The following is a 27,479-nucleotide window of genomic DNA, read 5'->3' on the forward strand; positions in this document are numbered from 1 at the left end:
TGGAGGTGGGGCCGGGGGGGGGGGGGGGGGGGGTACGCGTGGCTGACGGAGAGTTTTGAGGACACTGATTGGAGTGAGAATGGTGCAGTGTGAGTTTGTGCAAATTCACACACTTGGGAAACTCAAATCTAATTTTTCACACTCACACTCTTTGATTTGCTGCAACCTCATGAGAATAACACACCCTTTAGTTTCTCTTCAGTTTCACGCTTTGAAAACAATACTTTTGGTTTCTTCATATTCACATACACCAATTCTGACATTCTCTACCCAGTGGATGATGTCATTTCCTTTCCTTACAGTCCTTGTTTCTTCCCAAGCTTCTATCAGCATCAATAATAAATCCACTTCACAAACTTTACATGTATAATTCATTCTATCTGAGCCGTGTCTTCCATCTCTGAAACAGCAGGAACAAAATGACTCTTTTCCACGAGTTTGCAAGTTATTTATGCCTTGTCTGTGGTGTGAGCCACTAATATACACCGCAGTCACTCAAGCGCAGTCTGAACTCAAGCGTGAAGTTGAGGAGGAAAGCCTCCAGAGGTGGATACATTTTTTAAAAATCCATATAATCAATACACTATCAATTAGCCTCATCTGCTCTGTCAACTTAACATCGTTACATCCCTCATTCTGGAAAGAGAGAGCAGGGAAATAATGAAAGGGCAAACGATTCATCTCTAACCTGATTGTGCTGCGCCGTCAATTTACAGCACCATCGCAGACATTAATGTGATGTTCTTTTGACAAAAGAACCCTCAGTAGTGTCACTGATGGATCCCTGTCACGGTTCAATGAACATAAATGAACCATGGAACAGTAATTCACTCAAGATTGGTCAGCATTGTGTTTCCTATCACTGCCACTGACATGGAGGCTCAAGGTCACATGATCTCAAGAAATAAAAGTTAGAAAGGATCATAAATCGACGCTTATGTTCACATTTATTTATTTGCCAATTTCTTTTCCCCCTTGTGACATTGGATGACTATGTGACTAAATTATGTGAAAATCTGAGCTTTTGTGTGTGTTTGAGGGAAAAGTGCTGCTTGGCTGCTGGTGTCGTAGTTGCTTAATCACTGTCTACAGAAAATACCCACTCAGCAGACACCAATCAAACACAATCACGATCCCACACAAGACAGGACAGGGAAAGGCTTATCTGACACTGCAGCTGGACACCAGCTGGGCCCCCCACCATATATGTGGACCACCACGAACATGCAAAAAAAATGAGGGTGGGGCTAAATTAGGCCTACACTCCTTCCATCCATACATTTACTAACCATGGACCCTCCCCCACTAAGTCAACCCCTCAAAAAACGACTGCCACACACATACAAAGGCTTGAGGTCATGTTCACTTGCAGATGAACTGCCTGAAGTTAGTACACATGATAGTCCTACTGAGCAAAGAACACAAAACAGCAGCTGTGACACCTTTGACATTGAGTCATTACCAAGCGCAAGTCTCTAACCTGTAATTTCACCAGCTAAAGCGTAAAGAGTCTTCACCCATTAACTAAAAATAGCCAGATTAAATATTCATGATTTGTGTGAAAGTCATTCAAGGCTCACTCAAGAGCTCATTACATCAGCATACTCAAATTACAAAAGTGTACAAACATTACAAATTTGGTCAGTGTGTTACTGTAGACTACAATAATCAAGGAGACGATAGAGTATACCTTTAAATGTCTGTACCATTCAGCAATGCTATAGCTAGGTATAAACATGTCAAATGGCAAGATTCATGTACAGGTATCTGACCTTAACCCTTGTGCATCAAAAAAAAAAAAAAAAAAAAGTTACACATAGGTGCAAAATGGACAAAAATGTCATAAAAATATGATTTATTAATATTTTTTCCACTTTCACTGATGTCAATTTTTTAACCAGCATCTGTTCTATCCATAGATACCAAACGTTCATTAATTTTAAGAACTGTAACCCTTTAAATGCTGGTTTGTTTACATAATGCCATAGGTGTTTTTTTATGAAAAAATTAAAAATAGTAGTTTATTTTCTTAAACTAAATGCTAAGCAGATTTTTTTTTTCTTTGCTTATTAGAGTCTTGGGTGTGTCAATGAAGAACAACAACATTAATTTTGAGGCATTTATATTTTTTATGTAGTGTCAGATTTTTTACAAAAACTAACACTTAGGTCCATAATGGACAAAAATGTCCATGCCAAAAAACTGTCATAGAAATATTATATATTTCACTGACAGTTTTTTTTTTTTTATCAGCATCTCTTCTATTCATAATTACCAAACATTCATTCATTTTCAGAATTTTAACGCTTTACAAATCAGTTTCTTTACATCCTCAGCTTCTAATGCACCTCACTGTCAGTGGGCAACACTAGCTTCAGAGCTTCCTCTGCAGAGTCTCTTCATCTTGCAAACAATGAAATGATCAACCCCACAAGCACCACATATTTATAGGTTTGGTTGTGAGAACACCTGTGTGAACTCAAACTTTGTATAAAATCTACCAGACTAAACAATCAGCATTTTCTTGTGGTGAAAACTAAAACAATGTGTTTAGGGGCTTCTGAACTTTACTTCAAATTCAAGCGCACCTTTTATCTCCGTACAAAAACAATAACAAGTGAAAAAGTGCAATCAAGGGTTAAGATGCGTGTTTGGTCTGACCTTTTTGACCTTTTTCATAGTTTTCACATGGCCCTATGACCCTGCCAAGGGTCTGACTCATACATGGAGTGGGATTTTTGATTGCCAGTACAATATAATTTCTTTTAAACTAATTACACACATTAAATTTTCAGTAAACACATGCAAACTACACTCTGACATCCTTACCAACATACCCACACAATTATAGCTGCATTATTTTTCAAATTGACTCTATAATATGCATAAGCAGAAAACACAAATAAAACGAGTATTTCTTTTATATGCCAAATTTGAAAATATGGCACAATCTAGTAAAAAATGGTAAAAATGTAATATTTGCAAATATTGTATCATTTTATAGTCAAATGGCCCTGGGTTAAAAAATTGCAGTTTTAATGGGTTTCAATGTGGACATTTTTGTCCTTAAGGTCCTGAGTTAAAATTCCAATAAAAATAAACACCTGAGCCAAAATTCATGTAGTTGGCATTAACAAAGGCACACTTATAACAAAAAACAAAACTGAAATGGACAAAAATGTCCATAAGGTTGCACAAGGGTTAAAAACCTCATGAAATGGTTTGATTTGCAGTTTTTTCTTGTATTGCCAATTCCAGTTGAAACAGGAAGTTAATGTGGGAAGAATTGAAGGGTACATCTCTTTAAAATAGCTTTTTTTAAAGATCAAAGTATACTTTGGTTTTACATGAACAATAGAGTATGTGTACAGTACACATGATGTAAATTTGAATCATCATAGTCAAATTTTCTAACTGCGCTTACTCTGCACGCTCAGCTCATACATGCTCCTTTCATACACAGGTAGGTCACATAATAAAGACATGATGAATATAGTACATCCGGATTGCATTCATACTATACTACACACATTCATATTATATCGAACATACTTTTTAACAGTCACAAAGTAATTAGGCCTACTTATTGAAAAGAAGTACCTCAGAGAGTATGCAATTTTGGATGCAGCCTACTACAAATTGACTAAGAACACTGCACTAATGAGAAATGAATTACTAATTGAATTCTCATTTTCATAACTCAATGACACATTTTGCTAGCATAGCTAGAATGCAGCTTTGTGTCTGAATATGCATACTTCCCTACTATACAGTAGATGAAATGATTAGTGTGCCAGAATTTGTTGTATTTGTAAAACAGTCGGTGAAAAGTACTTGCTACTGAATGACAATGAAGCGACACAACTGATGCTGCAGGTCACATGACAAATGAAAACGTGTGACTGTGTGCGTGTTGGATGGAATAACTCAGGCTGAGATCAGGTCACTCAGAGTTGCTTTACTGGGCCTGGGACAAGACAAAACTGGGAAAAACAGCACCAAAAGGCTGATCAGAATGCAGTGCATCGATGTCGCATGAGAAGTCTTAATAAAATAAACAGAAGTTCGGAGTTCACAAGTAGGCCAATAAACACACTCTTCATCTTATTGTCACAAATAACACATATTTGATTCGACTAACACACCTAGGAGCTGACAGACAAAATAAATAAACTTTTGTGCAGTTTAAAGTTCAGACTTGGGCTTGAAAACGATCCAAACTTAATTATTAAGCCAGAGCAATCATTGATGTGACTTACTTACCAGCAGGTCGAGCTATGCGGCTCTGCTGATTACTCTCCAGATTTAACTCATAATACACACATTCGTACACTCAAAGTTCATTACTAATTAAATGTAGTACCTACTCAGGTGGTATGTGATTTAAAGGGTTAGTTCACCCAAAAATTAAAATAATGTAATTTATTACTCACCCTCATGCCGTTCCACACCCGTAAGACCTTCGTTCATCTTCGGAACACAAATTAAGATCTTTTTGATAAAATCCGATGGCTCAGTGAGGCCTCCGTAGCCAGCAATGACATTTCCCCTCTCAAGATCCATTAATGTACTAAAACATATTTAAATCAGTTCATGTGAGTACAGTGGTTCAATATCAATATTATAAAGCGATAAGAATATTTTTTGTGCACCAAAAAAACCAAAATAATGGCTTATATAGTGATGGCCGATTTCAAAACACTGCTTCAGGAAGCTTTGGAGCGTTATGAATCTTTTTTGTCGAATTAGCAGTTCAGAGCACCAAAGTCACGTGATTTCAGCAGTTTGGCGTTTTGACACGCGATCCGAATCATGATTCGACAAAAGATTCATAATGCTCCGAAGCTTCCTGAAGCAGTGTTTTGAAATCGGCCATCACTATATAAGTCATCATTTTGTTTTATTGGTGCACCAAAAATATTCTCGTTGCTTTATAATATTAATATTGAACCACTGTACTCACATGAACTGATTTAAATATGTTTTTAGTACATTAATGGATCTTGAGAGAGGAAATGTCATTGCTGGCTATGCAGGCCACACTGAGCCATCAGATTTTATCAAAAAGATCTTAATTTGTGTTCCGAAGATGAACGAAGGTCTTACGGGTGTAGAAATGGCATGAGGGTGAGTAACAATTGACATTATTTTAATTTTTGGGTGAACTAACCCTTTAAGATGCACCTCATGTATTTGCCATCCTCAAACCTGCAGATGGGGGTCTAAAATGCATGTGGAAACTCCCTCAGGATCAACCCTGAGGAAAATGTCCATATGTGTATTCTCCGAGGACAGACGTAAGTGCATTTGAATCAGAATCTCTCTAGCATCAATTATCTTGAAAAAGACAGGACGACGCTTGACAACATGAGGCCCAATTGCGCCTTCCCCTGCTAATATATGAGGATGCGTTCAATACATTAGGCTCGTTTGAGATGCCAAACGCCTCTCTTGAAATTGAGGGAAGGAACGAAATAAGTGCTGTCAAGAGGGAGGGAGACGAGGAGAAACTGGGGGAATTGAAAGAGTGAGGTGATGGACTACACAAAGGACGTAGATGGAAACAGGATGTTTTATTGGGAACACCGTGGCCCAGACACCTTTATAAGAAAGTACACTTTTAAAGGAAACTGACAAACGATTTGCTTGGCTCGAGTTTGCACCTCCTCCTTGGAGAATCCTGTGCATGCTCTCAAAAAGAAAGACATGTAAAGGACAGTATTCCCACAAAAGAAAACCAAATATAGGACATTAATCATAGCATGGATGATGTCAGACAGTCTAAACCCAGCATTCAAATCCTAACAAGGCTGTACATGAAAAATGAGAGCAGCCCTTCAGGGCTCAACACTCACGCACACTCCTGCTCAGAGGATGTTAAATGATAATGCACATAGGCCTATATTCTAATTGAAGAACGTCTGTTTATCTGTCGTCTTTTGGAGTAACATGGAGAAGAAAGTTTAATATTCAGACCTGGAAGAACACTCAGTCTGTGGAGTAATCCTAAACAACCCGACTAATCTACTCACCACCCTGTTATTGCTCAAATCCTTAATTTGTTTTCAGTCCAGCGTGTCTTGTTTGTCGGCGAGGAGCGAGGTAAGACGTCTAGACCAATAATAACCAACATACTCACAAGACATTAGGTCTTATCAAGTACACAGGAGATCATAAACATGTATATATATGCCTTATTTTGCTGTATGCTAAAGTAAAGGTGCATTCATGGTAAACAAAATCATCTCAAATAAGTGTTAATATTCAAAACACACTACTGATTATGGCTATGTTCAGTACATGTGAATGTGTCGGATGGCTGTCGCCCCCTGCTGGTGGTAGTGAAATTACACTTGGACTAGTAAACCTGCACAAACTGTGTGAAATTATTAAAGGCCTGTTGTGTTGTAGCGCTGGCTGAACCTGAAGCTAAATTCTTGGGATCAAGAAAATCTCTCTCTCTCTTTGGTTTTCTTCTGATGATTCTTATATATTTCCCTCTATGGTGGAGCTTGACAGTCCAGCCACACTTGAATCCACAAATTACATCTAGAGAGGGGGAGCTGGATGTCATTTGGCTCTGCAGTGAGCACCACTTGCCACTAACAGCTGTTTATATTATAATGTGTGTGTCCCTGAGGCCCTGCACACAAAATAGCAAACAGACCACACACGATGTGGCACACCCCGCTAGAAATTAGAGCTAAATTGGTTAACAAACGCGGCTGTTCAAACAAAATTTTCTTTAATGTCCTACAAAAAAATGCACTTCACAGGTATTTCCTGGATTATTATTATGAAACCTTTTCTGTAAAATAGAAATCTCTTGCAGTAAGTCATTAGCTGACAACAGCACATGCATGTAACTACTGTATCACTGTATAACTACACAGTTACTGTCTTTAAATAAAGCAACATGCAGCCGAACATCAGTGTTTCTGGATCATCACTGACTGAAGCACAGGCTCTAGTCTCCAGCACAATGGTAACCTCACAAAACTCAGATAACAGAAACAGAACATTAAACACTAACAGATCTCTCTAGATCTCAGCATCTCCACTTATTACAAACCACTTTATTTCTGACTTTATTTCTTTTATACAAAATTACTTAATGAAGTGTTGATGTTTTATTGAAAATAAAGTCTGAAGTCACCGTTACACAGGTAAGCACTTGCTTTAGTTGGGCTCCTGACCCTTGATATTTTAACTTTAGTTTTTTCCAATTGTTGTAACTGAGTTTTGAATGCACATTTGTCATAACTAAAATTGTGAGAAAACAAATCTGATCAGATGAATTTGGTTGCTTATAGATAATGATATGATCATCATCTTACAGTGGCCTTATTCTCTCATCTCTGAATATAGTATTCTTTTCATGCCCTATTAGGGATGCACTGTCACGATCACCTGTGAGAGTGCCTTCAGCCTCTAGAGGGCACTCCTTCCCGGACTCATTGTTTCACTCATTTCATGAACTACATTTCCCATATACACTCCCTGGACTAATTACCATTCATCATTGCACCCAGCTGTTTTGTGTTTGTTAATTAGTGTTTGTCTATTTAATCTCAGTTGTGTCTGTCCCTGGTTGTGGTTCGTTGTGTATTTGTTACGTGCACTGTTTATATCTCTGGCTTGTTGTTTTGTGGACTGATTACCTGGATTTTGACCTCTTGCCTGCCTTGGATTACGTTTCTGGACTCCCAAATAAATACTTATGCTGCACTTGGATCTGTTACATCTTGTTCTTGTGCACCCGTGACAGAACGAACCACCCGAATATAGATCCAGCGGCATGGAGTTCCGGATCCCTTTCCCGGTCCACGGTAAGGAGCGGATGGCTCAACTTCGGACATTGAGGGCCCTACGGCAAGACGGATGGGAGGTAGGCTGCTTTGCCAAGGTCTTTTGGGCGATGGCGGTGGGGCGGAGTTACAATGATGCGGCTTTGAAAGACCTTTTTAATTGCTGCCTTGATGAGCCGTTGCCCCAATGTGAGATGGAGGGGCTACGGAGTGTAGACTTCTGGAGATTTGCCGCTTATCTCAGCCGTCGGAGAGAACGGGCTTCGCAGAGTCATCCTCATTCGGGCACGGAGGCCGTCACCAGTGTAAATGTTCCAGCCCATGAGTCCGTTTCAGAAGGCACAGGGGAAGTGGGCACTGAGCCTCAGCTTCACCCCGGTAAGGGGAGGAGGAGGAGAAGGAAGAAGGCTTCCTTCATCTTTCGAGGCCTGGAGGCCGCTCCAGCCAGGGAGTCCACTACAGAGCCCGCTCCAGCCAGTGAGTCCACTACAGAGCCCGCTCCAGCCAGTGAGTCCACTACAGAGCCCGCTCCAGCCAGTGAGTCCACTACAGAGCCCACTCCAGCCTGTGAGCCCGCTCCAGCCAGTGAGTCCACTACAGAGCCCGCTCCAGCCAGTGAGTCCACTACAGAGCCCGCTCCAGCCAGTGAGTCCACTACAGAGCCCGCTCCAGTCAGTGAGTCCACTCCAGAGCCCGTTTCAGTCAGTGAGTCTACTTCAGAGCCCGTTCCAGTCAGTGAGTCCACTTCAGAGCCTGTTCCAGTTAGTGAGTCCACTTCAGAGCCCGCTCCCGTTAGTGAGTCCACGTCAGAGCCCGTTCCAGTCAGTGAGTCCACTTCAGAGCCCGTTCCAGTCAGTGAGTCTACTTCAGAGCCCGCTCCAGTCAGTGAGTCCTCTCCAGTCAGTGAGTCCACTACAGAGCCCGCTCCAGTCAGTGAGTCCACTCCAGAGCCCGTTCCAGTCAGTGAGTCTACTTCAGAGCCCGTTCCAGTTAGTGAGTCCACTTCAGAGCCTGTTCCAGTTAGTGAGTCCACTTCAGAGCCCGCTCCAGTTAGTGAGTCCACGTCAGAGCCCGTTCCAGTCAGTGAGTCCACGTCAGAGCCCGTTCCAGTCAGTGAGTCTACTTCAGAGCCCGCTCCAGTCAGTGAGTCCGCTCCAGTTAGTGAGTCCACTTCAGAGCTCGTTCCAGTGAGTGAGTCATCTTCAGAGCCCGTTTCAGTTAGTGAGTCCACTTCAGAGCCCGCTCCAGTCAGTGAGTCCACTTCAGAGCCCGCTCCAGTCAGTGAGTCCACTCCAGAACCCGTTCCAGTCAGTGAGTCCACTTCAGAGCCCGTTCCAGTCAGTGAGTCCGCTTCAGCCAGTGAATCCTTGTTGGGTGAGCCACCGCCTCACCCTCATAAGCGGAGGAGAAGGAGGAAAAGGGCTTCCTCCGTCCGACAAGGCCTGGAGACCACTCTAGAGGTTGTCTGTGGGTTCTCCAAGCGCCTTGCCCTGCCGGCGCCAACGAAGCGCCTTGCCCTGCCGGCGCCAACGAAGCGCCTTGCCCTGCCGGCGCCAACGAAGCGCCTTGCCCTGCCGGCGCCAACGAAGCGCCTTGCCCTGCCGGCGCCAACGAAGCGCCTTGCCCTGCCGGCGCCAACGAAGCGCCTTGCCCTGCCGGCGCCAACGAAGCGCCTTGCCCTGCCGCCGTCGCCAGAGCAGCCCGAGCACGCTGCCGTCCCAGAGCAGCCCCAGCCCGAGCACGCTGCCGTCCCAGAGCAGCCCCAGCCCGAGCACGCTGCCGTCCCAGAGCAGCCCCAGCCCGAGCACGCTGCCGTCCCAGAGCAGCCCCAGCCCGAGCACGCTGCCGTCCCAGAGCAGCCCGAGCACGCTGCCGTCCCAGAGCAGCCCCAGCCCGAGCACGCTGCCGTCCCAGAGCAGCCCCAGCCCGAGCACGCTGCCGTCCCAGAGCAGCCCCAGCCCGAGCACGCTGCCGTCCCAGAGCAGCCCCAGCCCGAGCACGCTGCCGTCCCAGAGCAGCCCCAGTCTGAGCTCGCTGCCGTCCCTGAGTCCTCCGCTCTCCCTGATACGGCCACGGAGACCGTCACCGAGCTGTCCGCTCCCCTTGATACGGCCACGGAGGCCGTCACCGAGCTGTCCGCTCTCTCTGATACGGCCACGGAGGCCGTCACCGAGCTGTCCGCTCTCCCTGATATGGCCATGAAGCACCCTTGGCCTACTGCCCTGCCGCCGTCCAAGCCTTCTGCCCTGCCGCCACCGCCCAGATCTTCTGTCCTGCCGCCGTCAACCAAGCCGTCTGTCCTGCCACCGTCGTCCAGGCTTCCTGCCCTGCTGCCACTGCCCCGGCCGTTGGAACCGTTGGAACCCGCCTGGTCAGTTCCGCCAGCACCGCCCTGGCACTCAGCCAGGATTCCAGAGGCGCTGGCACCAGCCTGGTCAGTTCCTCCAGCACCACCCTGGCACTCAGCCAGGACTCTAGAACCGCTGGAACCAGCCTGGTCAGTTCCCCAGCACCACCCTGGCTATCAGTTGGGGACCCTGGATCTGACCCACCATCCCTCCCCCTGATCCTCCTCCTGTCCACCTCCCTCCTGAGTTTTTTTTTGTGTTTTTGTTTTTTGTCTGGTGGAGCGTCTGGTAGCCGCTCCTTTGAGGGGGGGTAATGTCACGATCACCTGTGAGAGTGCCTTCAGCCTCTAGAGGGCACTCCTTCCCGGACTCATTGTTTCACTCATTTCATGAACTACATTTCCCATATACACTCCCTGGACTAATTACCATTCATCATTGCACCCAGCTGTTTTGTGTTTGTTAATTAGTGTTTGTCTATTTAATCTCAGTTGTGTCTGTCCCTGGTTGTGGTTCGTTGTGTATTTGTTACGTGCACTGTTTATATCTCTGGCTTGTTGTTTTGTGGACTGATTACCTGGATTTTGACCTCTTGCCTGCCTTGGATTACGTTTCTGGACTCCCAAATAAATACTTATGCTGCACTTGGATCTGTTACATCTTGTTCTTGTGCACCCGTGACATGCACCGATACCATTTTTTAAGGACAGAGTAGGAGTACTGATACTTTTTTCTAGTACTCGCTGATACCGATACCGATGCCTATACATTTATTAATTTATCTCTATCTCTCTCTTTCTCTCTTTTCAATGTGACCGACAGTCATTGAAATATCGTAATGGAACAAAACCGACCATCACTAAAATCTAAAGTAATTGAAATCTCGTAACCGATTAAAAGTAACCGTCATTGAAATCTTATAACAGACCAAAACAGACCACTATTGAAACCTCGTAATGAAACAAAACCGACTGTCTTTAAAATCTCGTAAAAGAACAAAGGAACAAAACTGACCGTCATTGAAATCTCATAATGAAACAAATCCCAGATAGCAACATTGTGTCGGCCCAGATCTGGCCCACATCCTGCGTGGAATGACGGTCCTTGTGTGGGCCACTTCTGTTTGCCAGATATGGGCCACAAGCAGGCCACAGCAATGCCAAATGTCAGCCGAGAGCAAAGAAATAAACATAAAATTGACCTTATCTGAGCCACAAAAACTGTCTATATTAAATATAGAGTCATCTCAGCCTTAACAAGCCTATTATCATAGTTTTCGAAAAACAGTAGGCGAAAAGTACTCGGATGACTTACTACTTCCGGCGAGATTCTGAAGTGCGCATACGATGAACACTTTACTATCCCATGAAGCCACGGGAGAGGATTTGTTAATGGAGTTGAAGGGACGTAACTGACGCTGGTAGGACAGTAACAACATGGCGGATATACAGTGGGGATCGAAGGTTTGGGAACCCCTTTCAGAATCTGTGAAAATGTGAAAATTTTTAACAAAACAAGAGAGATCATACAAAATGCAAATTTTTTTGTTTAGTACTGTCCTGAGTAAGATATTTTACATAAAATATGTTTACATGTAGTCCACAAGACAAAAAAATAGCTGAATTTATTAAAATAACCCCGTTCAAAAGTTTGGGAACCCTTGGATCTTAAAGGTGGTAAAGAGGATGTTTTGTTTTATACATTTTTGCAATATTACTTGAAACTGTCTTTACTAACTGATAAAAGACTATTTATTAGGTGCACTGAAAGTAATAATATTAATATACATCATCTGTGCACGAGGTAGGGCCTTAAAAACATCAGCCAATCATTTACGCGATCATCGCGTAAACGATTGGCCCTCTGGCTTGTCAATCACTGCCATTGTGAGAGACGTGCGCGGATTGGCCCTCTGGCTTGTCAATTACTGCCATGACTGCGGCTGCGCGCTCTAGTAACTTTCCACACTCTACAGGCGCTGCATGCAATGTTTTTGTCGGGAGACAGGAGTAACAACTGCAGATTATGAGTCACCTGCGGTGAGTCCGACATAATGAATCCACAAAGTGTGTGCGCGGCTTAACGATTGTAAGGCCGATTATGAATGTAAATTGATACTTATGACTGATCGCGCTCAAACGCGTCCAGTCAGAGCCAGTTGCGTTTAGTCTGCGATTACAGTCGGTGTTCAAATTCCATGTGAAAGTATATAAATCTGCTTCAGGAGCAGGAAACTATCGCTGTATGTTGAGCATAGTCAGAATGTTTTAGCTAGTCGTAAAATGTGTGCCCGGCTTAATAACACAGCGAATGCCGGTGGTAAACAAACACTTCTGAGCAGTTAAACTGAACTCTGTTCTTCAGAAAAATCCTCCAGATCCTGCAAATTTTTCAGTTTTCCAGCATCTTTTGCATATTTTAACCCTTTCCAGCAGTGACTGTATGATTTTGAGATCCATCTTTTCACGCTGAGGACAACTGAGGGACTCAAACACAACTATTAAAAAAGGTTCAAACATTCACTGATGCTCCAGAAGGAAACACGATGTATTAAGAGCCAGGGGGTGAAATGGCTTGTAAATGGCAGCGTATAGATAGAAATAATTTTCATTTTCTATATACATGCATTAGTTCATGAATATATGAACTAGGGTCTCTTGCGTAACCTCTTCTACATGTGACCTTTACTGTACTTTCAGGAGGAGCAGACTAAAACAGATTTGTTTGGCCTCTAGGGGGCAGCACCGGAAAATAAATCTTTATTCTTTAATCATTTAAAAAAAACAATTGTCACAGACTTAATTTTATTTTAAAAGTCAGTAAAGCAAAACTGCAAATTAGTAATTTATAGAAAAATATGTATAGAAAAAATAGTTTTCATAATCTTCCATCAAAATAAACATCATCAAAGACAATTTTTTTTCAATGTTTTAATGTTTTTATATATATATATTAAAACCAAAATAAATATGAAAAGTTTAAGTTAATATTAAAATATTTAAATTATAATTGATTGAATATAGAAATATTATTATTACTATAACAGTTATTTTATTTTTATTTATTAAAATGAAAGGTAAATATTTCTATAAATATGAGGCTTATTAATTTCAGAATTATTAGCAGCAGAGGATAAGTTTGAGGGCACAATTTTTTTCACTTCCTCTATGGCCTGAAAATAAATCACTTTTAGTTTGGCCTCGTGTTTATCTGAAACCACAAAAAGAATTTTGAATTTTAGCTCTGTCATTTTAAAAAATGTTACGATCAGGCAATTTTTACCAGGGGACCCCGCCTGAAACGCAATTGGGCTAGTTTTGAGTAGCAATTGGGCGGGTTTTGTTGTGAAAACCTGGCAACCCTGATACTGACAACGACCTAAGGTTTAGCATGATTATTAAGCACACAGAGATCATAAACAATATACATCTGCTTTATTTTGGCATATGCAAAAATAAAGGTGCATGCATGGTAAAAGTATAAATATTCATCTCAAATGAGAATTAACAATATTCAAAACAGACTACTCGCTGTCTAATTCACAGATGCAAGCTTATGGCTAACATGTTCAGCACATGTCGGATGGCTGTCGCCTTCTGCTAGTCAGTGGTAGTGAAATTACACTTCCGTATCAGATTGGACTTATACTAATAAAAATACACAATCTGTATGAAATTAAGCATATGTTATGTTGTAGCCACAAATAAGCCAAATCAAAATTTGATTTGGCTTGTGGCCAAACCCAAATATAAGTAATCATAGTCTAAAAATGGACCGAAAGCATTGAATACAGACCATAAAAATGCAAATCTTACATATACATTGCGATAAAATGATCAAGTGTTATAAAACATACTAAAAACCTAGTTTCTATGTGGCATAATTCAAAACAAAGGACGTTTTATCCTTTAGAATCTGTGTAATACCTGAATGGCAAGCAGCTTTATTGTTTTGAAAGTTGTGAGACTTTTTATAATTAATAACTGTAGTGTTAAAATCGCTTTTAACCACAAATGCATGTCTTACAGCACCTTCTAGTAATCTGAATGTTGAGTATAAAGGCATTTCAGTATAATATAGAGCTGAAGGCACCGTGGCAAATACCAACACACGCATCTATACATAAACTCTATAGCGTGTGGTAAATGTGAATTTCATCTTTGGCAGAACAGCTGTTTATATCGTAATGTGTGTGTCCCTGAGGCCCTGCACACAAAGTAGCAAACAGACCACACACAACATAGCACACTGGCACTGAATATCATTTAACACGTCTTTCTCTCTTCACACAAACGGACAGACAAAATACCAAAACACACAAAGCCATACATACACACACACACGCACACAATTATAGGATATGTGCTCCATTCCATCATGTTGTATAAAAAAATATAAATGCAGCAAAGATAAACGCTTCAATACTGTGGATTGAGATTGAAAAACAGACACGAACGCAAAATAATAACATAAGTTCAGTCCAGGAGTCAATACTGAAACCAGCATGTGAAAGAGTGCAGATCAAGTCCGGTGGTTTTTAAATCCACACACTGCACATATTATTCCTCTGCAGGCAGACAACATCTAAATCATGAACTGAGTGTATCCTTCCGCCCCTGTTACAATAACATCCATCCATATTCTCATAGCTTCAGGAGAGGGCGCCACCATGTAGTACACCCGATCGTGAGTCTTCACACTGAATGTTAGGGAAGGGTTTGGACTCTGAGAGAGAGAGAGACACGGAAGATTACAATTTGGCCTCTAGGGGGCAGCACCACAACATACAATTGTCTTATTACAGACTTGAAGTCAGTAAAGCATCAAATTAATCAATTATATAATTTATTAATTAAAATCAAAATCAATTATTACTATAAATATAAAGCTTATTATATTCATAATTATTAGCACCAGAGGAAAAGTACCTTGTGGGCGCTCTTTAAGTGGTCGTAATACACTTCCTCTATGGCCTGGAAATAAATCACTCCTTTCAGTTTGGCCTCGTGTTTATCTGAAACCACAAAAAGTACAAAAAGTCAATACTTATGTCATTTGAATCGACCAACTTCATAAGTGAATAATCATCTGACCTGCATAGTAGCTTAGGGTCCTGCGGTTACGGTCGAAGACAAACCAGCGCTTCTTCCAGGTTTTGATTTTGCCACCCATCTTAATGAGGAAGCCCCTGCAGGTTTTCTCTGTGATGGAGACGTGGTAACAAGTCTCTGTGTTGTGGCCGGCCGAGTCTATGTGGCCACGAAGGTCGAAGTCGTCCTTTCTTACAGGTAGGTAGCGTGTCAGAGGACGAGACTGCGACAGGGTGACATGTAGGACGTTACAGTAAAGCCATTTTTTTTAAATTGAAGTATTTGTGAATAATTTTGAAATGTTCTAATCTGTTCTTGAGTGTTTTAGCATGTTGTCATGCAGTTTCTAAGGTGTTTCATGTGGTTTCTGATGTTTAGCATGTTGCTATGCAGTTGCTAGAATGTTTTATGTGGTTGCAAATGTGTTCTGAGTGTTTTAGCATGTTTGTGCGCAATTGCTACGTGTTAAGTAGTTCCTAATGTGTTGTGATTGTTCTTATGTGGTTGCTACTGTGTTTTGAGTGTTTTTAGCAAGTTAAGCATTTGCTAGCATATTTTGAAGTAGCTGCTAATGTGTTTAGCATGTTTCTTTGTTGTTGCTAGGGAATTTTTATGTGGTTGCTAATGTGTTCCGAGTGTTTTAACGTTTTACTGTGATGTTGTTAGCGTATTCTTATGTGGTTTTAGGCATCACTTGTGTCTGAAATGTAATAGGGCGAATTACAAAACAAAGTTAATATTTAAGGTTAGGCATTTGTTTAATCTCTAACCCTAAATATGAGCATTAGTACTAGAGTGCAACAGTGCCTGCCCCTTTTTTAGCAGCACTGGTTCCAGAGGTATTTTTTTTCATTCATTTTTCCCATAGGGATTTTAATATAATCTGTTAAAAGGGTTATAAGCCATGAACTAAGCCAATCAGCTACAAGGTGAATCACAACACTACAAACTTTGATTTAAAGCAAAAAAGTTTTTGAAAATCAGACAAAAATACAAAAGGTACAAGACTGTTTACTTAAAGGTGCCCAAGAATGCTTTTTTACAAGATGTAATATAAGTCTAAGGTGTCTCCTGAATTGTGTCTGTGAAGTTGCAGCTCAAAATACCCCATAGATTTTTTTTAAATAAATTTTTTTAACTGCCTATTTTGGGGCATCATTAACAATGCACTGATTTACACTCTGCGCCGCCCCTTAAATCGCGTGCTCCCTGCCACACGAGCTGTCGACTATATTACAGCGCATTTACAAAGTTCACACAGCTAATATAACCCTCAAATGGATCTTTACAAGATGTTCGTCATGCACGCTGTATGCATGCTTCGAATTATGTGAGTAAAGTATTTATTTGGATGTTAGTTTTATTCTGAGTGAATTTGAGGCTGTCCTCTGTGGCTAACGGCTAATGCTACACTGTTGGAGAGATTTATAAAGAATGAAGATGTGTTTATGCATTATACAGACTGCAAGTGTTTAAAAAATGAAAATAGCGATGGCTCTTGTCTCCGTGAATACAGTAAGAAACGATGGTAACTTTAACCACATTTAACAGTACATTAGCAACATGCTAACGGAACATTTAGAAAGACAATTTACAAATATCAGTAAAAATATCATGCCATCATGGATTATGTCAGTTATTATTGCTCCATCTGCCATTTTTCGCTGTTGTTCTTGCTTACCTAGTCTGATGATTCGGCTGTGTGCAGCTCCAGACGTTAATACTGGCTGCCCTTGTGTAATCCCTTTCATAATGTTGGGAACATGGGCTGGCATTATGCAAATATTGGGGTCATACATATTAATGATCCCAATTGTTACGTAACAGTCAGTGTTATGTTGAGATTCGCCTGTTCTTCGGAGGTCGTTTAAACAAATGAGATTTATATAAGAAGAAGGAAACAATGGGGTTTGAGACTCACTGTATGTCTTTTCCATGTACTGAACTCTTGTTATTTAACTATGCCAAGGTAAATTAAATTTTTGAATCTAGGGCACCTTTAAAGGCTTTAGTGAGGAAAAGAGCTACAATCCCATGAAGCATTGCAAACAACATAATCAAATTAAAAACGATGGAGAAATATAAAACTACTAATTTACAAATGTTGATTATATGTATAAAAAACAATATATTTTAACTTTATTGCAATATAACCTTTAAATATTTTGAAAGTGTAAAGAGATCAACTTGATTAAGTCATTCGCATTGCTTCATGGGAGTGGGTGGAGCTAAAGAGCTATTTTAGAGCATGTTGCTTTTTTCAACTCTCTGATTGGTTAATTTTCTACACAGCATCATGGGTAATGTAGTTTTTCACCAGGAATTCCACTGTAATTTAAATTATTTAAAAAAAAAATAAGCTGAAATAATGCATCATCAGAAGCAAATAACATGGATTAACAACCTCGTAGTTCACAGTAGGTCAGTCTTTAGTTATCATTCAAAATCAATCAAGTTTTACTTCCAGAACCCAACTGTTGCACTCTATAGCGATGCATGTCTTAGCACAGCACTCACCTGTGCTCGCTGTTTCTCACGCAGTTTCACTTCTCTCTCAATGAGTTTCTGCCTCCTGGTGGTTTCTTCCTGCAGCCGTTTTTCTAGCTCTTCTCGCCGTCTCCTCTCCTCTTCAAGGGCCCTGCTCTTGCTCTCCATCTCTCTCTCCTGAAACACAAATAACACTGTACTGCACAGATACGCACCAAAACAAGTTTCTTTTTAAAGCTGCACACAATTAGCACTCTCTGTTCCAGCACAAACTCCCATGAACAACATCAGAAACGGGAAGAACGACTCGATTCCCACAGTGTTTCTGCATTTCAAGCTGAATTTGTTGCTGTTCATGGCTGAACGGAAAACTTCTAACAGAGCAAACAAGCTTACGGTTTAAGATCCGTGAAGCCAAATGGAGTTCATGTGGGTTTATGGCATGCTGAAAGCTTGGACTGTGAACTTGATGTCAACTCTAGCAGGAAGTGGCAGGTTTGTGTGGCTGTTTCATTACCCTGTGTTCCAGGAGCTGGTGCTTCTCTGCCTGAGCCTCCCGTAGAAGACGCTCCATCTCCTCCATCCTCGAAACGTTGGAGGTGCTGGCGCTACCGAAAAAATATGAGATGTGGCATTAAGTTTCACTTCTCAGAGTGAATGCCTCAACAACAACAACAACAACAACAACAAAACAATCCAAACTAGGCACTAAAATTTTACATTTCACCTACAGCGAGAAGAATGCATACACTTGCAAATGTAAACATGCCGTATGTGCACTGGCATGTATGTATATATCCTGAAGAACACAGAAGGAACCAATAAAGCTGGTCAGCACTGGAAAACATTAACAATCCAGTCATAGAGATCTTGAGAGTGCGGCCCACAGTCTGACGTCTGATGCTTTCCATTTAGACTTCAAAAAGAACACGTGGAATAGATCTGACCAGCCCCTCCTTTCTGTAAAACTTCAAATTTCCCCCTACAACCTTTACCTCACTGCTTGGCTCCTCAATATTATCCCTAAAACCTTCACCTCTAAAGAATATATGGGAATCATCATCCATGTGAAATCCCATATTGCCCCATTTGTCATTACTGGCATTCCCAAAACAACAACTGTCTATAAAACATACCCTCCAATAATAAGCTTTCCACTAACAGATGCTTTTGTGATGTTTCTAAATATATCTGCATGAAGACAATGGCTATGCTTGCAATGCAAGCCACAAAAGAAAAGAACAAAGTTTAAGCTTAATTTGTTTTGCGCAAATAAAACATTATTTTCTGTCAGATGTGCATAAAAATCAACATAACTCTGTTTAGGAGTTGCATTTGTGGCTATAGATGGTTAGGCAGATTTAAGAAAAAATAAGACCAATCAATATCGCATGCAAATGAACATAAGGAAGACCAATTGGAATTCACTTAATGAATACTGATGACATCATAGCTGTCAGATACATTTCAAAATTACAGTGCCAGTCTTGCATGTACAATTCGATCTTTCTAGATGTTTCTGTGAACATGCTATGCATGGTGAGCCTAAAGCTGAAATTGACTGGTTTGGTCTTGGAATACGATGACGGACAGCTGTCAGTCGTTAATAAGATGTCTCTGCATGCATGACTGAGAAGTCTTTCTTGTTCTTATAGTATCAAAAAATGAATTGTCTTATTGAGTCTTCTTTTAAAGTCTTTTTATTGGTTAATTTACATTTAAAAGACAATTCAAAGACGATCCAAAATGCAAATCAAGACAAACCCATCATGCAAACATCAAACCCATGCATTATGTGTATTTCAAATAAAACAAATCGAATTCTTTCTGATCACCAAGCGGTAACATCTGGCCACCTTATTTCCATCTTTTCTATTCCCTTGCACACATTGTATTCCTCTCATGTCCTTCATCATCAAAGAGTTCTTTCATCTTTATGGTATCTTACCAGTGATGCCGGAGATGAACAGAGGTCATTCTTGCTTTAGAACCCAAAGATCCAGCAGAGAGAAGTGGAACATACTACACAAAGACTCAAGAACAGCCCGAACCCGCGCTCTGCGTCTGATTACATTCAAACTGGAGAGAAAAAACCCTGAATCTGTTTCCTCTAACTGTTCCTGCTGTAACCTGAGTGGATCCATCCCCAGAGCAGAGGAGGGGGTACCAACGGTCCTTGTCGGGCCCCTCAGAACTCACATTATTCAAGCAAACCACTCAAATTACACAAGCACCGATCCACTGCCTCCAGCACATATGCATACAGCATAAACACACATCATTTTGAGAAATGACCTTGTGTGGTCTCATCTGTCAAAGTCTTCTCTCTAAAGTCTTTAACTAGTCACTCTCAAACAGATTTGAGGTTTATGGTAACCTACACAAGAACGTCCACCCATTTAAATACAGTTCCTGGATTCCAGTTCCTCTTTCTCTTTATTCTTTCCTCACACATTGCCCTTGTCCTCAATATTTCATTCCTTTTACCCCAGACAGAACTCTTGGCTTGAACTACAATAGGAGCTGTGGGATGTTTTCGATTACAAAGACATGGTATGTGTCAAGAGTTTATATGATCCGTCTGTAGGTCTGGAAACACAATACAATCTAAACTGGCACATAGCATAGACTTCTGTCGTTTTTATATATAAATACAAATACTCTTTTTATATTTTTATGTTTATTACTCCATTTATAACTAAACACAAACTAACATTCAAAAGTTTGTGGTCGGTAAGATTTTTTTTTAATGTTATGTTCTTCTGCTCACCAAGGCTGCATCTATTTGATCAAAACTACAGTAAGAACAATAATATCATTAAACGTTATTACAATTTAAAATAACCGTTTTCTATTTTGATATTATTTTAAAATGCAATTTATTCCTGTGACACAGTCTACAGTCACATGGTCCTTCAGAGATCATTCTAATATTCTGACTTGCTGCTCAAGAAAAAAAAAAAAAGTGTATATATATATATATATATATATATATATATATATATATATATATATATATATATATATATATATATATATATATATATATATATATATATATATATATATATATATATATATATACACACAGTACAGTCCAAAAGTTTGGAACCACTAAGATTTTTAATGTTTTTAAAAGAAGTTTCGTCTGCTCACCAAGGCTACATTTATTTAATTAAAAATACAGTAAAAAACAGTAATATTGTGAAATATTATTACAATTTAAAATAACTTGTACTATTTAAATATATTTGACAAAGTAATTTATTCCTGTGATGCAAATCTGAATTTTCAGCATCGTTACTCCAGTCTTCAGTGTCACATGATCCTTCAGAAATCATTCTAATATGCTGATTTGCTGCTCAATAAACATTTATGATTATTTTCAATGTTGAAAACGGTTGTGTACTTTTTTTTTTTCAGGATTCCTTGATGAATAGAAAGTTCAAAAGAACAGCATTTATCTGAAATACAAAGCTTCTGTAGCATTATACACTACCGTTCAAAAGTTTGGGGTCAGTAAGAATTTTTATTTTTATTTTTTTGAAAAGAAATTAAAGAAATGAATACTTTTATTCAGCAAGGATGCATTAAATCAATCAAAAGTGGCAGTAAAGACATTTATAATGTTACAAAAGATTAGATTTCAGATAAACACTGTTCTTTTGAACTTTCTATTCATCAAATAATCCTGAAAAAAAATATTGTACACAAATATTTTGTACAATTGTACACATTAAATGTTTCTTGAGCAGCAGATCAGCATATTAGAATGATTTCCAAAGGATCATGTGACACTGAAGGCTGGAGTAATGATGCTGAAAATTCAGCTTTGCATCACAGGAATAAATTACTTTGTGAAATATATTCAAATAGAAAACAGTTATTTTAAATTGTAATAATATTTCACAATATTACTGTTTTTACTGTATTTTTAATTAAATAAATGTAGCCTTGGTGAGCAGACGAAACTTCTTTTAAAAACATCAAAAATCTTAGTGGTTCCAAACTTTTGGACTGTACTGTATATATATATATATATATATATATATATATATATATATATATATATATATATATATATATATATAAATATATAATTTTTTTTTGTTGTTGCCGCAGATACAGTTTTCACTCAGAAGTTGCTTGTAAAGCTCAAACAATTAAAAAGAAATGTTATGTAACGCATTTAATTAAACATGAACTTTTAAGGTAGAAAAATGTACTCCAATAATCTTTGTTTTATTTACAACTCCAAAAAATATATAAAATATAACTACAAAAATCCCCAGATGCCACCAAACAAAGGTTTTGTCAGATTTATCTAACTTTAGAGGGCACACATATACCCAGATAGAATCAGTGACAAAAAAAAAAAAAAATACTTGAATTACTCCCTCACCTGGAAACATTGTCGGGCGAACAGGCGGAGATGCTGGTTTCCATGCTGTCCGAGCTGTCCATACTCAGCGTGTCGAAGGCACGGCCGTTGTCTTGGTAACCATAGGAGTCTAGGTAGACGTTGTTCTGCGAGGACGCGCGGCCTCCGAGATCACTCAACCTCGTTCTGTGCTCCTCGCCAATGTGCTGCTGACTGTGTCCTAAGAAACATACCAACCAATGAAAGAAAACAAGAATTTATTCAGCAATAATGAACACTTTGAAGTAGCACCATTTAATATCAAGCATCCCATGAGTCCTCCTGCCTGTTTCCAGGGCTAACTCTGCTTTACCTGAGAGAGCAGCATCACTCCCAGGAGCAGATTCTCCATTCCTGCTGCCTAGCTCAGTGTCCTCTGGCTGGGCAATGCCCAGGGCACCCTGGGGCCCTTTACTGTGCTCACAAAGACCAGCCACCGTGCTATAATATCCTGACACCCTACACTACTGTTCAAAAGTTTGGGGTAAGATTAAAAAAAAAAAAAAAAAAAAAAAATGAAATTAATACTTTTTTTCAGCAAGCATGCATTAAATTGATCAAAAGTGACAGTAAAGACATTTATAACGCTACAAATTTTTCTATTTCAAATAAATGCTGTTCTTTTGAACTTTTTATTCATCAAAGAATCCAGAAAATTTTTTTTATCAGTTTCCATAAAAATCTTAACTGATTTCAACTTTGATAATAATAATAAAAAATGTTTCTTGAGGACCAAATCAGCATATTAGAATGATTTCTGAAGGATCATGTGACACTGAAAACTGGAGTGATGGCTGATTAATTGCTGAATAATGGCTAATTCAGCTTTGTCATCAAAGGAATAAATTACGTTTTAAAATATATTCAAATTGAAAATGCTATGTTCCCATGCAAGTTACTTGAAATTGTAATAATATTTCACTATATTCCTGCTCTTCTGTATTTTTGATCAAATAAATGTAGCTTTGTTGATCATAACAGACTTCTTTCAAAAACATAAAACCTTAATGACCCCAAATTTTTGAACAGTTGTGTATGTGACCTTACTCAGATTCACAGATTGGATCCCAAGCCCCTAATGACGTCCTTCTTCAGCTATAAGTCCGGAATTAAAAGACGGATTGATATATTTGCACTCGACATCCATTTAGTTGCCGTCTCATGTAGATGCACAGCTTAACTTGTAAGAAGAACATCAAGTACTACAAGAATTAGTGCAGCGGATGAGACTCAACTTCATTACAACTTGATAACATCAACCACAATGAGAAAGAGCAGAGAACCGCCTCTCTGATGATCCTACCCAGGAGACCTTCTGATAAACCATCCAAGACCACAACAAAGTCAAGCTTTTCCACCTACATTAGTAAAGTCATAATTCTCACATATTCAAAAAGCTTTAGTGTATTAATGTTATATTAAAAAGAAAAGGGTCACGATTAAACTTGTCAGGTTGAAAAGGAATGCAGATATTTGTTGGAAACAAAATGGAAGCATTTCCTGTTCTTCATCTTCCCAACATTCTTTCACTATCTTCACAAAAAAAATAAATAAATACAAAACGTTTCCACCCAGTTCCAATAAAAACCTCCTATTTAAGGACATCAAGGCCTTTTAAGGCAGATTCACTTTAATTAAACTTAAGCTTTGATTTGCTTGTTTTGATGGTCCAGAGAGTCTTAATATGGTTACAGTTACTACACAACACTGCGAGTGATCATGGTGTTGTTGCATGCTGGGTATTTGATGAAACCCAAAAGTTATTCATTTCAGAAACCTAAAGGTGCAGTCACATTTACCATTGTTTAGCGAATTTCTGCAGGCAAAAATCCAGTCATTTTAATAGGATTCCACACGATGGGGAATTTCATGCGAGGACGAAAGATTTCGCTGTACAGATTTTGTAATGGGTTCAAGTCAATCAAACGGATTTCCAGCACTGACCAACAGAGAGCTGTGCTTCATACGATGCTACACTATTGACAATAGACAATGGGCCTTTATTTGCCTGCAAAATTTCACAGAAATTTTGCTAATGTGACCATGGCCGATGTGCATTCTACGGAAAAAGGATTAGGGCCAAGCAATAATAAAAAAATAAAACCATCTCGAGATTAAAGTTGTTAAATTTCGAGAAAAAAGTCGAGATAAAATGTTGAGAATAAACTCGTTAAATTACGAGAAAAAACTCGTTAAATTTCAAGAAAAAAGTCGAGATAAAATGTTGAGAATAAATTTGTTAAATTACGAGAAAAATGTCGTTAAATTTCGAGAAAAAAGTCGAGATAAAATGTTGAGAATAAAGTCATTAAATTACGAGAAGTTGTTAAATTACGAGAACAAATTCATTAAATTACAAGAAAAATGTTGTTAAATTTCGAGAAAAAAGTTGAGATAAAATGTTGAGAATAAAGTCATTAAATTACGAGAAAAAAGTCGTTAAATTACGAGAACAAATTCATTAAATTACGAGAAAAATGTTGTTAAATTTCGAGAAAAAAGTCGATATAAAATGTTGAGAACAAATTCATAATTTAACGAATTTGTTCTCGTAATTTAATGACTTTTTTCTCATAATTTAATGACTTTTTTCTCGTAATTTAATGACTTTATTCTCATAATTTAATGACTTTATTCTCATAATTTAATTTAATTATTTTTCTCATAATTTAATGATTTTATTCTCAACATTTTATCTCGACTTTTTTCTCGAAATTTAACGACATTTTTCTCATAATTTAACGAGTTTATTCTCAACATTTTATCGACTTTTTTCTTGAAATTTAAAGAATTTTTTTCTCGAAATTTAATGACTTTATTCTCAACATTTTATCTCAACTTTTTTCCTCAAAATGTAACAAGTTTTTTCTCGTAATTTAACGAGTTGATTCTCAACATTTTATCTCGACTTTTTTCTCGAAATTTAACGAGTTTTTTCTCGTAATTTAATGAGTTTATTCTCAACATTTTATCTCAACTTTTTTCTCGAAATTTAACAACTTTAATCTCGAGATGGTTTTATTTTTTTATTATTACTTGGCCCTAATCCTCTTCCATAGCATTCTGCAGAGGAACTCTGAAGAATTTTAGAGAAGCCTCATACCAGCCAAAATACCCATAAACACCCACCATCAGCCCTCTAGTCCATAAACGGCAGGGTGACATAACAATTAGAGTCTATGAATAGGAATAAAATGAAAACAAATGACTGAAGACACACACCTAATCATGCAGAACTGAATTACTAAAATAACATCATACCATTGTATGAAATAAATCATTTCGTGCCTTTGTAATATGTATAAAATAGCAGCTTTATTTCATACAAGATTCAACCTCATCCCTTAAGACCCATAAAAGGCGCTGGTTAATAATAATAATAATGAAGAAATGCTACAGGTTTCTCCATTCCAGTAAGAACAGACTTATTAAAAAGTGTTGAGAGTGGGGCTGACATCAGCCAATGGCTGAGGCAATGAATGTCCCCCAAAGGAGGACATTCTTCGCCAGAGAGGACATGCTAAAAGACTTTGACATTATTGGAATGGAAATTAAAACAGACTCATCTAGACTACTGTACCTTTCTTAGATTTGCCTGCAGGATAGAGAAAGTAATCCGAAATTAGGTAACATTTGACTTATAAAGCACCACTTTTGATGAGTATGATGTAATGCTACATAATAACACTGTATATTTTAAACAGTGTGTGTTTATGGTGGAGAGCCCTACCCTTGTGCAGGCGGTGTGTATCCATGTGTGTCTCTTTAGGGGAGATGGCAAGGGCTCGATTCAACACACTCCCACAGCTGGAGCTTTGAGCTAAAGGTGGATGAGACTGAACACAGGGAGTGATGTTAGTGCCGGCTTTTATTTCATACATACATTACCACATAAGTCTGTAAGATTTTTAATAGTTTTTGAAAGAATTCTCTTTTATTTATTTGATCTTTGGCAACATTATAAAGGTCTTTATCGTCACTTTTAATAAATTTAATGCATCCTTGCTGAGTAAAAGTATTAATTTCTTACTCACTCAAAAAAATCTTCCTCACCCAAATTATTATAATATAATATAATAGAATATAATAGAATAGAATCAACCATTGTTGCCAAGTAGATATTTAATATTTAAATTAGTTAAAAAACAGCTAAAAATAAAAAATAAATTTTAAAACAAAGTATATTTTCCCATTTTTTTATGAAATAAACAAGGAAGAAGTATGTAATCCTTTTTACTTAAATGCAACAATATAACAATACAATATAGTAATAAACAGCAACAATTACCTAGAAAATTTTTTTAATAAAACATTTTAAAACATGTCAGGAACTTAAAAGTTACTACACATTTGTTAGAAAACTAGACGGTCTTTGATAAACTTAATGGCCAAATATAGAGTAAAATCAATGCGACACTGACAAATATTGGATACATTTTATAATTGCAAACAAAATACTGAATATATAGTAAATATTCAGTATATCACCCAGCCCTCTTATAAGTATATATTTCGTTTGTTATGATGATTTCTATGGAATTAAATGGGTTGTTTTTGGCTACTGTACCTTTAAGACTAAAACATACAGCATGTAAATGCCCTAAAATGCACATTAGAGACTTCTATGTATGTATGTAAATGTATAACATATTCTTACTTTAGAGGGTATGTTACGACCCAGGGTGGCACAGGTGAACTGTGGGGTTATGGTGGGCTGGGTCTTCTTCCGAGGGAGAGTGTCACTCAGATGAGCTCCGCCTTCCTTACCGTACCGTTTTCTTTCCTCTAGGTTGCGGAAATGCTGAGGAACAGAAGGTTAAAGGTAAGAAATGTCACTGATAATTGCACTCATATGTACATACGCACTCACAAGGTTTACCTGCCTGTGGCGGCGCTGTTTTTTGGCAGGTAGAGGAGGAGGTGGAGGAGAAGGGTTGAGAAAAGTGACCATGTCTTCAGGCCAGTGCACAGAGGGAGGTTTAGAGTTGGGACGAGAGCATGCAGTGAAAGAGGAAGAAGGGATGGAGGAGGACAGTGGACAGGAAGAGGGAGAGAGCTTTGACAAAGAGAAAAAAAGAGAAAATCAGAAAATAAGGATGCCAGAAGAAGGTATGCCGATAGGATAGTTGGTTTAAAAACCTCTTAAAGGGGTCATATAATGAAAATTTGATTGATGTTTTTACAATAAAAGAGCAAAAATATAGTCATTGAAACTAAGATGGAAAAAAAGCACATCCTGAAATCAGGATGAATTATTATTAATAATTATATATATATATATATATATATATATATATATATATATATATATATATATATATATATA

General features: G+C 38.7%; 1 protein-coding gene across 12 annotated transcripts in view; it reads right to left on the reverse strand.

The window, feature by feature from the left end:
* Positions 1–13,573: 13,573 nt before the first annotated feature.
* Positions 13,574–27,479, reverse strand: part of phldb2b (pleckstrin homology-like domain, family B, member 2b) — a 47,197-nt gene continuing 33,291 nt past the window's right edge. For 5 of the 12 annotated variants that reach the window (XM_048174268.1, XM_048174269.1, XM_048174266.1 and 2 more), the window contains 10 exons: positions 27,033–27,209; positions 26,811–26,954; positions 25,884–25,989; positions 25,734–25,748; positions 22,136–22,334; positions 18,251–18,341; positions 17,764–17,910; positions 15,250–15,469; positions 15,085–15,170; positions 13,574–14,881 (listed from right to left, as the gene is read on the reverse strand). In XM_048174268.1, the coding sequence (XP_048030225.1) occupies positions 14,741–14,881; positions 15,085–15,170; positions 15,250–15,469; positions 17,764–17,910; positions 18,251–18,341; positions 22,136–22,334; positions 25,734–25,748; positions 25,884–25,989; positions 26,811–26,954; positions 27,033–27,209 (1,326 nt within the window). In that variant the 3' untranslated portion in view covers positions 13,574–14,740. The remainder of the gene's footprint in view (positions 14,882–15,084; positions 15,171–15,249; positions 15,470–17,763; positions 17,911–18,250; positions 18,342–22,135; positions 22,335–25,733; positions 25,749–25,883; positions 25,990–26,810; positions 26,955–27,032; positions 27,210–27,479) is intronic. The other 7 variants (XM_048174276.1, XM_048174277.1, XM_048174267.1 and 4 more) reach the window with 3 other exon arrangements.

Source organism: Megalobrama amblycephala, linkage group LG22, assembly GCF_018812025.1.
Source record: "Megalobrama amblycephala isolate DHTTF-2021 linkage group LG22, ASM1881202v1, whole genome shotgun sequence".
NCBI classification, from domain to species: domain Eukaryota; kingdom Metazoa; phylum Chordata; class Actinopteri; order Cypriniformes; family Xenocyprididae; genus Megalobrama; species Megalobrama amblycephala.